At 43.0% G+C, this 16,235-nt stretch overlaps 1 protein-coding gene across 1 annotated transcript in view; it reads right to left on the minus strand.

Moving 5' to 3' along the window:
- Window positions 1-13,433: 13,433 nt before the first annotated feature.
- TONSL (tonsoku like, DNA repair protein) overlaps window positions 13,434-16,235 on the minus strand; it is a 388,651-nt gene continuing 385,849 nt past the window's right edge. The window contains exon 26 of the mRNA XM_053715495.1: window positions 13,434-14,521. Coding sequence (XP_053571470.1) covers window positions 14,340-14,521 — 182 coding nt within the window. The 3' untranslated portion in view covers window positions 13,434-14,339. The remainder of the gene's footprint in view (window positions 14,522-16,235) is intronic.

Here is a 16,235-nt window from a genome sequence, read left to right on the forward strand (position 1 = left end):
ATTTATCACAATTTTATGTAACAATTTTTATATTCAATTCTAACATTTTAACTTATATTTTAAAATTGTATTTCTTTTCCAAACAAACATTGTTTTTAGCTTATGGGAGTAGCCTGGAAGTCTCATTAACATGTGAGTGAGGGCCTATTTGTTTGTAATTCTATTCACCAAAGCATAAACAAAATCTTAGACAATGGGACTCAACTCTTGAGAAGGGACAAAAGGTCTCTCTTTGTGTTGACAAACAGCAGAGTTTCTTCCTGGCAAAAGTCTTGTTACCTTTTCTTGGATAGTTTAATCCACTTAAGTTGTGTCTATAAGATAAAGTCTTAGAAACAAATGGTGTAGCGTGATTCAATTTGGAGACTGGATGCATCAAAGTTTTAACAATGGTGGGGGCTGAAGAGGAAGTCTTTTGAAAACAGGTTTTACACCTTAAAGGGACAGTCTAGTCCAAAATATAATTTCATGATTCAGATAGGGCATGTCATTTTAAACAATTTTCCAATTTACTTTTATCACCAATTTTGCTTTGTTCTCTTGGTATTCTTAGTTGAAAGCTTAACCTAGGAGGATCATATGCAAATTTCTTAGACCTTGAAGGCCACCTTTTTTCAGAATGCATTTTTAACAGTTTTTCACCACTAGAGGGTGTTAGTTCATGTGTTTCATATAGATAACACTGTGCTCATGCACGTGAAGTTATCTGGAAGCAGGCACTGATTGGCTAAACTGCAAGTCTGTCAAAAGAACTGAAATAAAGGGGCAGTTTGCAGAGGTTTAGATACAAGATAATCACAGAGGTTAAAAGTATATTAATATAACTGTGTTGGTTATGCAAAACTGGGGAATGGGTAATAAAGGAATATCTATCTTTCTTCTTAAAGACACAATGAGTCCACGGATCATCTTCATTACTTATGGGATATTCACTTCCTGGTCAGCAGGAAGAGGCAAAGAGCACCACAGCAGAGCTGTTAAATAGCTCCTCCCTTCCCTCCCACCCCAGTCATTCTCGTTGCCTACGTTAGTGATAGGAAGCAGGTAAAGTGAGGTGTTAGTTTAGATTCTTCAATCAAGAGTTTTTTGTTTTATGAGTAGTGCCAGAGAGTGCTACTTTGTTCTGGGGTGTAGCCGCAGTCCATATCAGTCTCTACAGTAGAGCTCTGGTGGCTTTAGAGCTATTGGAACTGGTGGGACATAATTCTCACTGCGCCTCCCATTTTCAGCTGCCCCATATCCTTCAGCCTGAGATTATTACTGACTCAGCATTGCTTATCTCTCAGGCCAATGTGAGGGAGAGGACCTCTCAAGATTGGGAACTGCCATACTGCCAGGCAGTGTTTGAGGTAAGTGCTGCCTTTTTTCTGGGATTTAAGGAGTCTCAGTGTTTGTTTCATTAGCACTACAGTACATAAGGGGTTAATGGTAAACCTTACTTATGTGGGGACAGTTTCAGACTTTCAGAAAAGAAGTCTTACTTGGGCAGTGATTAGGTGCAGGCACTGAGGCTGGAGTTATGTTGCTAAGTTTATTTTCACTATAATGGAGGACTCTGGTGGTTTCACTTTAGTTTTTTCCTTAAGAGGGAAGCAGAGACTTGCAGCACGCCCACGAAGGGTGGGACTTCCTGTTTTTTGGAGCCTCTGTTTGTAGCACTATTTCCAAGCAGTTGCAGGTCTTCAGATGTGCTGTACTGGGGTTTATCTGGGCTAGAGCAGCATGTAGAACACTTTTCATGCGCTTTTAGCACAGATGCGATCCTACTTCGGTTTTTCTGGCAGGTTGCAGTAACGGATCGTTTCTACAAGGGATCTGGTAGCATTGGTTAAGGTAGGAGCACCTCAGCAGGTTGCTGTGGTGGAGAGGTTTAATTATTGCTTAAATTTTCTAACCGTTTTGTAACTACAGCAAAATTAGCAGTTTGTCAAGAGAAAGAAAAAACGTTTAAATTTAAAGAGACAGTAACAGTTTTTGATAATTTTATTTTATTGTTATTCCCAGTATTTTTTCTGCTCAATACTAATATTTTATGTGAAAAAATGGACCAAAATGAGGTGCAAGCTGTTACATATGCTTTATGTCTTGGTGCAAATGTGGAATCACCAATCCCTTTCTGTCCTACATGTAATGAAAGGACTGTGAATTTTAGGGATAACATTTTTGCTGAGCCAATCTCCTCTCAGACAGATGTTGTCCAAGAGTCCTCTGATGAGGGTCAATTTCTGCAGCAACTTTCTCCCCAAGTGTCCCAAAAATGATCGCCCTCACCAGCAGTGCCCTGCACGTTTACTGTAGTTCTTTCTGGAATTTCACTACAGGACATAGCTTCTCTTATGTCTACTACTATCTCTGATACTCTGTCTGCCTTTCCAATGTTGCAGGGCCATCGCGAGAGAAAGTCCATTCTGCAGTTAGCGAGGTTTCTGATGCTGTGGTAGCTATCTCAGAAGTCTTTTCTCACAGATCTGAGGAAGAGGTTCCTGCTCTGGCATCTGAAGGAGAAATCTCAGATTTGGAGGAGGTGTTACCTTTGACCAACTCAGAAATGGTATCTTTCACGTTTAAACTGGAACATCTTCGTCTCTTACTTAGAGAGGTTTTAATTACCCTAAATGATAGTGACTCCACAGTGATGGTTGTCCCCCCAAAGTCTAGCAAATTAGACAGATATTATGAGGTACCTTCCTTTACAGATGTTTTTCCAGTTCCTAAGAAGGCCTCTGAAATTATTAATAGAGAATGGGAGAGACCTGGTATTCCTTTCTCTCCTTTTTCAAGAAGATGTTTCCTATAGCTGACTCAGTTAAAGAGGTTTGGCAAACTGTTCCTAAGGTAGAAGGAGCTGTTTCAACCTTGGCTAAGAGAACTACTATCCCTATTAGCTGTGCTTTTATAGATCCGATGGACAAAAAAAATTAGAGGGTCTACTCAAGAAAATGTATATTCACCAGGGTATACAGTGGCAACCGGCGGTCTGTATAACGACCGTCACGAGTGCGGCATCCTACTGGTTTGATGCACTGGCTGATACCCTCAGGCGAGAAACTCCCTTGGACGAGATCCAGGACAGGATAAAGGCTCTAAAGCTAGCGAATGCCTTTATCTCGGATGCTACCCTTCAAGTTATTAAGTTGGGGGCCAAAATTTCAAGTTTCTCTATCTTGGCTCGCAGGGCCTTATGGCTGAAACCTTGGTCTGCGGACGTTTCATCTAAGTCAAAGCTTCTAACTGTCTCTTACAAGGGGAAGACCCTGTTTGGTCCTGAGCTGAAAGAGATTATTTCTGACATTACGGGAGGTAAGGGTCACCTTCTCCCTCAGGACAAAAAGATTAGGCAGAAAGGAAGAAAAAGTCATTTTCATTTCTTTCGCAACTTCAAGGGATTCTCTTCCTCTTCTCCCTCAACTAAGCAGAAGCTTAATTGGAGACCAGCCCAATCTTGGAATAAGGGTAAGCAATCCAAGAAGGCGGTCAATGACTCCAAGACAGCATGAAAGTTTTGCCCCCGATCCGGGACAAATGGATCTGGTAGGGGGCAGACTTTCTTTTTTCGCTCAAGCCTGGGTTCGGGACGTTCAGAATCCCCGGGCTATATAAATAGTGTCTCAGGGATACAAGCTGGAGTTCAAAATTTGTTCTCCCAGGGGCAGGTTTCTAATTTCAAGGCTATCTGTAGACCAGACAAAAAGAGAGTTCTTACATTGTTCTTACATTGTGTAGAAGACCTCTTAACTATGGGAGTGATCGTTCTCGTTCCACCTCAAAATCAAGGTATGGGATTCTATTCCAATCTGTTTGTGGTTCCCAAGAAGCAAGGAACCTTCAGACCAATTCTAGACCTCAAGAGTCTAAACAAGTTTCTCAGAGTGTTATCCTTCAGGATGGAAACTATTCGTTCCATCCTTCCCTTGATCCAGGAGGGTCAGTTTATGACAACAGTAGATTTAAAGGACGCGTACCTGCATGTTCCCATTCACAGGGATCATCACAGGTTCTTAAGGTTTGCCTTTCTATACAAGCATTTCCAGTTTGTGGCTCTTCCTTTCGGTCTTACCACGGCTCCCAGAATCTTCACAAAGGTTCTGGGATCTCTTCTTGCGGTGCTTCGTTCAAGAGGCAATTCGGGTGCACCGTATCTGGACGATATCCTAGTTCAGGTGCCGTCCTTTCATTTAGCAAAATCACACACGGACCTGGTAGTGGTTTTCCTAAGGTCACACGGGTGGAAGGTGAATCTAGAAAAGAGCTCTTTAGTTCCTCATACAAGAGTGACCTTTCTAGGGACCATCATAGACTCTCTGTCTATGAAGATTTTTCTGACAGAAGTCAGGAAATTAAATATTATTGATACTTGTCGAGCTCTGCAATCTTCTCCTCGTCCTTCTGTGGCCCAGTGCATGGAGTTAATAGGTCTGATGGTAGCGGCAAAGGACATCGTCCTGTTTGCTCTCTTTCATCTCAGAGCTCTGCAGTTGGACATGCTCAAACAATGGAACAGAGCTTATTTGGACTTGTCCCCTCGACTTCTATTGGCACAGGAGACAGGGGAGTCTCTTCTTTGGTGGTTGTCTCTAGATCATCTCTCCCAGGGAACATGTTTTCGCAGACCATCCTGGGAGATTGTGACAACAGATGCCAGCCTTCAGGGGTGGGGAGCAGTTTGGGGCTCCCTAAGGGCTCAGGGGATATGGTCTCAGACCGAGTCTCTTTTGCCCATAAACATTCTGGAACTGAGAACGATCTACAATGCTCTCCTGACCTGGCCTCAGCTAGCTTCGGTTCAGTTTATCAGGTTCCAGATGGACAACATAACGTCAGTGGCCTACATCAATCATCAGGGAGGAACAAGGAGTTCCTTGGCAGTGACAGAGGTTTTCAAAATAATTCAGTGGGCGGAAGCCCATTCTTGTTGTCTGTCGGCAATCCACATCCCAGGGTGGACAACAGGGAGGCAGATTTTCTGAGCAGACAGACCTTTCATCCGGGGGAGTGGGAACTTCATCCGGATGTGTTCTCCTATCTGATCCTCAAGTGGGGTCAGCCGGAGTTGGATCTCATGGCAGCCAGGCAGAATGCCAAACTTCCCAGGTATGGGTCGAGATCCAGAGATCCTCAGGTGGAGCTGATGGATGCTTTGGCGGCCCCTTGGTCCTTCAATCTAACATATCTGTTTCCTCCGTTTGCTCTCCTTCCATGAGTGATTGCCTGGTTCAAACAGGAAAGGGCTTCAGTGATTCTCATAGCACTGGTCTGGACTCGCAGGATCTGGTATGCAGTCTCTACCTCCTTGGAGGCTTCCGCTTCAAAAGGACCTTCTGATTCAGGGACCCTTCCATCATCCAAATCTAGATTCTCTGAAGCTGACTGCTATCTATCCTGTTACACAAGCGTCTAGCTGATGTCCCTGATGTTTAGTCTTTTTGTCAGGCCTTAACCAGAATTAGGCCTGTGTTTAGACCAGTTACTCCTCCATGAAGTCTTAATTTAGTTCTCAAGGTTCTTCAAGGGGTTCCGTTTGAACCTATGCATTCCTTAGATAACAGTATTTATGCTTACCTGATAAATTACTTTCTCCAACGGTGTGTCTGGTCCACCGCGTCATCCATAACTTGTGGGAATATCTCTTCCCCAACAGGAAATGGCAAAGAGTACAGCAAAAGCTGTCCATATAGTCCCTCCTAGGCTCCGCCCACCATCATTCGACCGACGGACAGGAGAAAAACAGGAGAAACTATAGGGTGCCGTGGTGACTGTAGTTAAAGAAATAAATTCATCAAACCTGATTAAAAAACCAGGGTGGGCCGTGGACCGGACACACCGTTGGAGAAAGTAATTTATCAGGTAAGCATAAATTCTGTTTTCTCCAACATTGGTGTGTCCGGTCCACGGCGTCATCCATAACTTGTGGGAACCAATACCAAAGCTTTAGGACACGGATGAAGGGAGGGAGCCAATCAGGTTGCCTAAACGGAAGGCACCACGGCTTGCAAAACCTTTCTCCCAAAAATAGCCTCCGAAGAAGCAAAAGTATCAAATTTGTAGAATTTGGCAAAAGTGTGCAGGGAAGACCAAGTCGCTGCCTTACATATCTGATCAACAGAAGCCTCGTTCTTGAAGGCCCATGTGGAAGCCACAGCCCTAGTAGAGTGAGCTGTGATGCGTTCAGGAGGCTGCCGACCGGCAGTCTCGTAAGCCAATCGGATGATGCTTTTCATCCAAAAGGAAAGAGAGGTAGCAGTAGCTTTTTGACCTCTCCTCTTGCCAGAATAAACGACAAACAGAGAAGACGTTTGTCTGAAATCCTTTGTTGCTTCTAAATAGAACTTTAAAGCACGAACTACATCTAGATTGTGTAACAAACGTTCCTTCTTTGAAACTGGATTCGGACACAAAGAAGGCACAACTATTTCCTGGTTAATATTCTTGTTGGAAACAACCTTTGGAAGGAAACCAGGTTTAGTACGCAAAACAACCTTATCTGAATGGAACACCAGATAGGGCGGATTACACTGCAGAGCAGATAACTCAGAAACTCTTCTAGCAGAAGAAATAGCAACCAAAAACAGAACTTTCCAAGATAACATCTTGATATCTATGGAATGTAGAGGTTCAAACGGAACCCCTTGAAGAACTGAAAGAACTAAATTCAGACTCCAGGGAGGAGTCAAAAGTCTGTAAACAGGCTTGATCCTGACCAAAGCCTGAACAAAAGCTTGAACATCAGGCACAGCTGCCAGTCGTTTGTGTAATAAGACAGATAAAGCAGAAATCTGTCCCTTTAGAGAACTCGCTGATAATCCCTTATCCAAACCTTCTTGGAGAAAAGAAAGGATCCTAGGAATTTTGATCTTACTCCATGAGAATCCCTTGGATTCATACCAACAGATATATCTTTTCCATAATTTATGGTAAATCTTCCTAGTTACAGGTTTTCTGGCTTGTATCAGAGTATCTATTACAGAATCCGAAAACCCACGCTTAGATAAAATCAAGCGTTCAATTTCCAAGCCGTTAGCTGAAGGGAAACTAGATTTGGATGTTGACCCACTCTGGTCTGCGGAAACTCATTCCCTGGGACAGGTGGTCCTGGGTTAGCCACCAACGGAGTGAGTCTCTGGTCTTCTGATCTACTTGAATCACTGGAGACAAGTCTGTTTAGTCCCCATTCCACTGTTTCAGCATGCACAGTTGTAATGGTCTTAGATGAATTCGCGCAAAAGGAACTATGCCCATTGCTGCAACCATCAACCCTACTACTTCCATGCATTGAGCTATGGAAGGACGTGGAACAGAATGAAGAACTTGACAAGCGCTTAGAAGTTTTGACTTTCTGACCTCTGTCAGGAAAATCTTCATTTCTAAAGAATCTATTATTGTCCCCAAGAAAGGAACTCTTGTCGACGGAGACAGGGAACTTTTTTCTATGTTCACTTTCCATCCGTGAGATCTGAGAAAGGCCAGAACGATGTCTGTGTGAGTCTTTGCCTTTGAAAGAGACGACGCTTGTATCAGAATGTCGTCCAAGTAAGGTGCCACTGCAATGCCCCTTGGTCTTAGAACCGCTAGAAGGGACCCGAGTACCTTTGTGAAAATCCTTGGAGCAGTTGCTAGCCTGAATGGGAGAGCCACAAACTGGTAATGTTTGTCCAGAAAGGCGAACCTTAGGAACTGATGATGATCTTTGTGGATGGGAATATGTAGATACGCATCCTGGATTGTAGGTAAAATCGTTCGAATGGTTTCCATTTTGAACGGTGGCACTCTGAGAAATTTGTTTAGGATCTTTAAATCCAGAATTGGTCTGAAAGTTCCCTCTTTTTTGGGAACCACAAACAGATTTGAGTAAAACCCCATTCCTTGTTCCACGGTTGGAACTGGGTGTATCACTCCCATTTTTAACAGGTCTTCTACACAATGTAAGAATGCCTGTCTCTTTATTTGGTTTGAAGATAAGTGAGACATGTGGAACCTTCCCCTTGGGGGTAGTTCCTTGAATTCCAAAAGATAACCCTGAGAAACTATTTCTAGTGCCCAGGGATCCTGAACATCTCTTGCCCAAGCCTGAGCGAAGAGAGAGAGTCTGCCCCCTACTAGATCCGGTCCCGGATCGGGGGCTAATCCTTCATGCTGTTTTGTTAGCAGCAGCAGGTTTCTTGGCCTGCTTACCCTTGTTCCAGCCTTGCATCGGTTTCCAAGCTGGTTTGGTTTGCGAAGCATTACCCTCTTGTCTAGAGGCTGCAGAGTTGGAGGCCGGTCCGTTCCTGAAATTGCGAAAGGAACGAAAATTAGACTTATTCTTGGCTTTGAAAGGCCTATCTTGTGGGAGGGCGTGGCCCTTACCCCCAGTGATGTCTGAGATAATCTCTTTCAATTCTGGCCCAAAAAGAGTTTTACCCTTGAAAGGGATATTAAGCAATTTTGTCTTGGAAGATATATCCGCTGACCAAGACTTTAGCCAGAGCGCTCTGCGCGCCACAATTGCAAACCCAGAATTTTTCACCGCTAATCTAGCTAACTGCAAAGCGGCATCTAAAATAAAGGAATTAGCTAACTTAAGTGCGTGAACCCTGTCCATAACCTCCTCATACGGAGTCTCTCTACTAAGCGACTTTTCAAGTTCTTCGAACCAGAACCACGCTGCTGTAGTGACAGGAATAATGCACGAAATAGGTTGCAGGAGGTAACCTTGCTGTACAAAAATCTTTTTAAGCAAACCCTCAAATTATCCATAGGATCTTTGAAAGCACAATTATCCTCGATAGGAATAGTAGTGCGCTTGGCTAGTGTAGAAACTGCCCCCTCGACCTTAGGGACTGTCTGCCATAAGTCCTTTCTGGGGTCGACCATAGGAAATAATTTCTTAAATATAGGAGGGGGAACAAAAGGTATGCCGGGCTTCTCCCACTCCTTATTCACTATGTCCGCCACCCGCTTGGGTATAGGAAAAGGGTCGGGGTGCACCGGAACCTCTAAGAACTTGTCCATCTTGCACAATTTTTCTGGAATGACCAAGTTGTCACAATCATCCAGAGTAGATAACACCTCCTTAAGCAGTGCACGGAGATGCTCTAATTTAAATTTAAATGTCACAACATCAGGTTCTGCCTGTTGAGAAATTCTACCTGAATCTGAAATTTCCCCATCTGACAAAACCTCCCTCATGGCCCCTTCAGATTGGTGTGAGGGTATGACAGAGCAATTATCATCAGCGCCCTCCTGCTCTACAGTGTTTAAAACAGAGCAATCGCGCTTTCTCTGATATGCAGGCATTTTGGATAAAATATTTGCTATGGAGTTATCCATTACTGCCGTCAATTGTTGCATAGTAATAAGCATTGGCGCGCTAGAAGTACTATGGGCCTCCTGCGTGGGCAAAACTGGTGTAGACACAGAAGGAGATGATGTAGAACTATGTCTACTCCCTTCATCTGATGAATCATCTTGGGCAACTTTACTATCTGTGGCAGTACTGTCCTTACTTTGTTTGGACGCTATGGCACAATTATCACACAATTTTGAAGGGGGAGACACATTGGCTTCCATACATACAGAACATAGTTTATCTGAAGGCACAGACATGTTAAACAGGCTTAAACTTGTCAATAAAGTACCAAAACCGTTTTTAAACAAAACCGTTACTGTCTCTTTAAATTTTAAACAGTGCACACTTTATTACTGAATATGTGAAAAAAAACTATGAAGGAATGGTACAAATTTAACCAAATTTTCACCACAGTGTCTTAAAGCATTCAAAGCATTGCACCCCAAATTTCAGACCTCTAACCCTTAAAATGAGGAAACCGGAGCCGGTTACAGTTTTAACCCCTCTACAGTCCCAGCTACAGCCTTTGCTGCGACTTTACCAAACCCATGGGGTATACGATACCAAATGAAGCCTTCTAGGAAGCTTTTCAACTACTTTCAGACCCACACACATGCAGCTGCATGTCCTGCTCTCAAAAGTAACTGCGCAGTAATGGCGCGAAAATGAGGCTCAGCCTACTACAGGGAAGGCCCTTCCTGACTGAAAAGGTGTCTAAACCAGTGCCTGACGTTAAAAAAAAACGTTCCCCAAAATTTATAAGTGTGAATATCAACATCAAGCTTTATAAAATGCCCAAATAAAGCAATCGATCTTGCCCATAAAAGTGTCTACCAGTTTTATAGCCCACATTAAGCCTTTTATTCTGTTTGTTTTAGACTAAGAAAAATGGCTTACCGGTCCCCATGAGGGGACCGGTAAGTGGAAAATTCAAGAACAAGGGGTCATGAGCTCAAGCTAAAGGGTAGTAGATTCAGGAGTAATTTGAGGAAGCACTTCTTTACAGAAAGAGTGATTGAATTATGGAATAAACTTCCTCAAGAGGTAGTAGCAACAAACGCTGTGGGGGACTTTAAAAATGCATGGGACAAGCAAAGGGCTATCCTACGAACTAGATAAGTTTATACTGTTAGGTAAGGTGGGGCAGACTTGCTGGGCCTATGGCTCTTATCTGCCGTCAATATCTATGTTTCTATGAAATGACAGCCTTCCAGCATTACACAGTCTTGTTAGAAAAATGGCTAGTCATACCTTGAGCAGAAAAGTCTGCTAACTGTTTCCCCCAACTGAAGTTATTTCATCTCAACAGTCCTATGTGGAAACGGCAAACGATTTTAGTTACTGCTGCTAAAATCATATTCCTCTCACAAACAGAACTCTTCATCTTTTTCTGTTTCAGAGTAAATAGTACATACCAGCACTATTTTAAAATAACAAACTCTTGATAGTAGAATAAAAAACTACAACTAAACACCACATACTCTTCACCATCTCCGTGGAGATGTTGCCTGTGCAACGGCAAAGAGAATGACTGGGGTGGGCGGAGCCTAGGAGGGACTATATGGACAGCTTTTGCTGTACTCTTTGCCATTTCCTGTTGGGGAAGAGATATTCCCACAAGTTATGGATGACGCCGTGGACCGGACACACCAATGTTGGAGAAATCAAGTTGTTATCTTGGAAGGTTTTATTTTTGGTAGCGATTTCTTCTGCTCATAGAGTGTCTGAGCTTTCAGCATTACAATGTGAGCCCCCTTACCTTATTTTTCATGCGGATAAGGTTGTCTTACGTACGAAATTTGGATTTCTTCCCAAGGTTGTTTCTGATCGGAACATTAATCAGGAAATTGTTGTACCTTCCTTGTGTCCTAATCCTTCTTCTAAGGAGAGGCTCTTACATAATTTGGATGTATTCGTGCTTTAAAGTTTTATTTACAGGCGACTAAAGACTTTCGCCAGTTTTCCTCTTTGTTTGTGGTATTTTCAGGCAAACGTAGGGGACAGAAAGCTACTGCTGTTTCTCTTTCTTTTTGGCTGAACAGTTTATGACGTTTGGCTTACGAAACTGCTGGACAACAGCTTCCTGAGAGGATTACGGCTCATTCCACTAGGACTGTTGCTTCCTCATGGGCATTCAAAAATGAAGCTTCTGTGGAACAGATTTGCAAGGCTGCAACTTGGTCTTCTCTTCACACTTTTACAACATTTTACAAATTTGATACTTTTGCCTCGGCTGAGGCGGCTTTTGGAGAAAGGTTCTTCATGCAGTGGTGCCTTCAGTTTAGGTATCCTGTCTTGTCCCTCTCATATCATTTGTGTACTATAGCTTGGGTATTGGATCCCATAAGTAATGAAGACGATCCGTGGACTCATCGTGTCTTTAAGAAAAGAAAATTTATGCTTACCAGATAAATTTATTTCTTCTTAGACACAATGAGTCCACCGCCCTCCCTGTCATTTTTAGATAGGATGTTTTTTATTGTAAACTTCAGTCACCTCTGCACCTTGGCTTTTCCTTTCTCTTCCTAACTTCGGTCGAATGACTGGAGTGGGAGGGAGGAGCTATTTAACAGCTCTGCTGTGGTGCTCTTTGCCTCTTCCTGCTGACCAGGAAGTGAATATCCCATAAGTAAAGATGATCCGTGGACTCATCGTGTCTAAGAAGAAATAAATTTATCAGGTAAGCATAAATTTTCTTTTTAAAACAATAAAAATTCTGGTGTAGACTGTCTCTTTAAAAAAACTTTCATAGGATAGTTTGCAATTTTAAAATATAGTGTTTCTGTTATAAGAAATGCAAGGTTTTTCCCTGTGCCTGTGATTATAAGAAATGCAATATTTTCCCCTGTGCTTAGGACAACAGATTTGACGGCTATGTGGAATAGAGGTGACATGCATAGCACGCTGGGGATATATTTTACAACTTATGTGTGGCATGGGTTAAGTATAATGTAAAGCAACATGCACTGTTAACAGTCACTAACATAATAGACACAAAGCGAAGCAAGCTCATCAAGCCAATGAAGTGTTAGGCAGCACTAGAGCCCTAATAAATGTGTTTCCTGCAGTCTCACTTTCTCCTCGGAGGAAGCGTGATGTCAAAAGTGACCACGTCAGGGGTCAGTAGCCCCACGTTTAGCTTGGTATCTTTTTTTCTATTTAAATATCTTTATTTGGCTAGTGCTAATGAGGTTATAACTGATGGGGCGGTTGAATACAGAGAGCTTTACCCAGTTAAAATGATGGGATCTCTACTTCGTATTTAGCTACTAACAGTTCTATAGGGTATATTTATCAATGGGTCAAAAAGAAGAAGCGCCATAAGTGATCAAGTCGGCGTCACCTCGATATGCACAAATTAGTGTCTCACACCAAAATTTATAAACAAAAAGCGCACAGTATCTTCGTGTGAAATCAGACCCTAGGGGCACCTGAGACTGATAAATCTGAAACCAGAATAGACGGGGGAAGAACAAATAGATCTCTATAGTCTGTCATATACATTTAGATGAAAAATAACACAGATTTCATAATTCCTTGTTTTCTAATCCACATAATTTCCCCTGGATATCCTGCCATTGTAGGCACAATAATTATTACATTTACTGGGTCACATTACACAGAATTAGATACTAGATATTTAGTTACACAGATATGCAGGGACTTACTCTAATTACATTACACAATATTATCCTTACCAAGTAGCCATCCCTCTGGCATCTTAATATTGTCAAAATGAGCACAAATCCCAGACTGACACAGAAAATAGTAGTTGTGACACGAACCACGGAAGCCAACATGAACACTTAATATGAAGTTGGGCATCAGATACCATCTGTACATTAAGAAAATGCTTTTCGTTGCGGTAAACTTCTTCTATTTCTTTTAGTGGTCTCAAAGAAATGTGCATTAAATCTGTAGCACCCAATACATATGGAAACCAGCGATACAAATAATATGCAGTTTCACTGATTGTCATTCCACTTGTGTTTCAGGGAGGCAAACATGACTAACACTGATTTTGTATGTATTCATAATAAGTACTCAAAGTTATCGCCCTCTAGTATCTGAATAACGTTGTCATGCACTGATCTTCAAGGTAGGAGGCTAAGAACCACTTGTTTATTCAATAAAGATTTATACAAAACAAAGGAACAAACAACAAATAAATAAGACAGAATAAAACAGCAGCACCGGTAACAAGTAGGGCTAGGTCTGAGCTCTATCCCTCTCGCCTTTATACATATTTATTTTATTAATCTTATTGCCACGCTCCCACGTCAAATACAAGCTGTACATCATTATTTGTAATTATTAAAATGTTAAAAATATGTACAATATAGCAATGGTGTTGGATAAAATGCCAGTTTGGCAACATGGGGCACGATGACGCCATATAAGTGTAAAGTTCCTGAAATCATATATCTCTGCCAGCCCAGCATTAGATTAGTGGGGCACAACTATGTGGCACTTCACCACATAATTAAGGTCACTCTTACCAATAAAGCAAAGCTAGGTCAGACAGATTTGTGCTCAGAATCTGGACAATACTATGTGTTTACTGCACCTGACCCAACCCCAAAAACAGGAATGCAGAACTCTGCAAGAAAGTATAACAAGGTTACAGAGTTTACCTTATTGGACAAAATGTAATCACCAACAGAGCAATTTGGATACGTATCTCAACCACCCCACTAGTAACGCCAGTTCCCCATGGTTAGGGTCTCTGAGCTGGGTGGGACAGAAACAGGCACTTATGTTATGGGGCCCTGGTAAGTTTCAGTATTACACAACCTGAAAAGTCCTGAGGAGCAGCAATACTTGTACACTAGTCCATACAGCAGTGTCTCATATCTCAGGCTTGTTCCATGAAGATCCATCTTATACCGGGTGTTGCAAGGACATTTCCAGATGCCGCTTGCATTAAACGTTCATGCATCACAGCAGCTTAGCCGGCTGTATGTTACTTCCATGAGGACGAGTGCTATGTCAGGGAAAGGAAGGATATTTCTCGTCACAGCTTCTTGAAGAACAGTTTGTGTTGGTGGAACAGCAAAAGTTTGTCCCCTAGCCATGCCTGTGACAGGGCCTCTCGGTCTCTTTTGGTCAAGAAGCAAGAACCAAGTCTGAGTTCTTGAAGGGAGGAAGAAATGGCATCCAGAAAGGAGCTGCTTAGGGGCCCTCGAATACTGCAGCCTGTGAAAAAAGAAGCAGAATCAGTTTCTAGACAAAGCAATTACAACTCACCACAAAGGCCATTGTGCGCTTAGTCGCAGACAGATTACTGGGCCTAACAAGTGTTACAATTTTTATTTGCACAGCCTTGTGAATGTTTATTTTGCCGACAATACAGGTCTGTGTGGATGCCAAACTATCTCTATAGATGTAAACCTGTATCTATCTTCTAGGCATAATGCATATTTGAGGTGTCATAAAGGGCACCATATAAGTCAACCACAGAAACACTGACGAATGACATAACCACAGAGGGCTTCCCAAATGTTGAAGACTTTCAAATTATACTCTCTTTTCCTAAACCTGTAGCATTCTATAACCTTCCTATACTTAGTGTTACACCCCTGGACATCCACTTTTGCCACCCAGCTCTCCTCTACTCCCTCACCCACCCAGCTCTCGTCTAACCAGTTACCCACCCACCTCTCCTCTTCTCCCTCACCCACCTACCTCTCCTCTTCTCCCTCACCCACCTCTCCTCTACTCCCTCACCCACCCAGCTCTCGTCTAACCCGTCACGCACCCATCTCTTCCCTACTCCCTCACCCACCCATTTCTCCTCTATCCCATCACCCACCTGTCACGGATACCAGGCTGCAAGGGTTAAACCCCTACCAACTATAACCTTCCCCCTGTTGTTATGTAGTCTAGATGTGAAGTGTTTTTATGTTAATTGTATGAGTCATCCATTTGTCCTTTTGTAAGTCAGGATGTGATTAGAATCTGTTTAATTAACCATTGTCTGATGTTTGTCTCATTGTATAATATTTGTTTCTATTTGTGTAGTAACTACCACGTGTTGGAAATGTCTAAAAGCTGTGTTTTCTGTGTAATAAACCCCTACCCCCCTATAACCTTCCCCCTGTTGTTATCTAGTCTAGATGTGAAGTGTTTTTCTGTTAATTGTATGTGTCATCCATTTGTCCTTTTGTAAGTCAGGATGTGATTAGAATCTGTTTAACTAACCATTGTCTGATGTTTGTCTCATTGTATATTTGTTTCTATTTGTGTTGTAACTAAATCCCCATGTGTTGGAAATGTATAAAAGCTGTGTTTTCTGTGCAATAAAGCAGGTCTTGTTTCACCTGAAGGCTAGTCTGTCTAGTTATTTGGGTGAGCTCCAGCTAAAATCACTTTCCTGGGCTACATAGCAGCCTGTTCCAGGCAAAGGAAGGACCCTCTGGCAGAGCTACTCAGTTGGGGTAGCTGGAGTCTGCCACAGGGTGGGACCCTGAGTACTGGTGCTGTCGGGGATCAGGGGTGGCTACAGGCTGTGGTCACTTGCCAGCTACATAGCTGCAGTCGGCAGGGAGGAAGCAGGACCCGTTTGGCAGAGCTACCCAGTCGGGGTAGCCGGGGTATCCGTTACATTCACCCATCTCTCTCTCTACTCCCTCACTCACCCATCTCTCCTCTATCCCGTCACCCACTCATCTCTCCTCTGTCCCGTCACCCACACATCTCTCCTCTACTCCCTCACCCACCCATCCCTCCTCTACCTCCTCATCCACCTCTTCTCTACTCCCTCTCACCCATCTCTCCTCCACTCCCTCTCTCACCCATCTCTCCTCTATCCCGTCACCCACCCATCTCTCCTCTACTCCCTCACCCACCCATCTCTCCTCTATTCCCATAACCCCACCCATCTCTCCTCTACTCCCTCACCCACCTCTCC

The sequence above is a fragment of the Bombina bombina genome, chromosome 5 (genome assembly GCF_027579735.1).
Source record: "Bombina bombina isolate aBomBom1 chromosome 5, aBomBom1.pri, whole genome shotgun sequence".
Taxonomy (NCBI): Eukaryota; Metazoa; Chordata; class Amphibia; order Anura; family Bombinatoridae; genus Bombina; species Bombina bombina.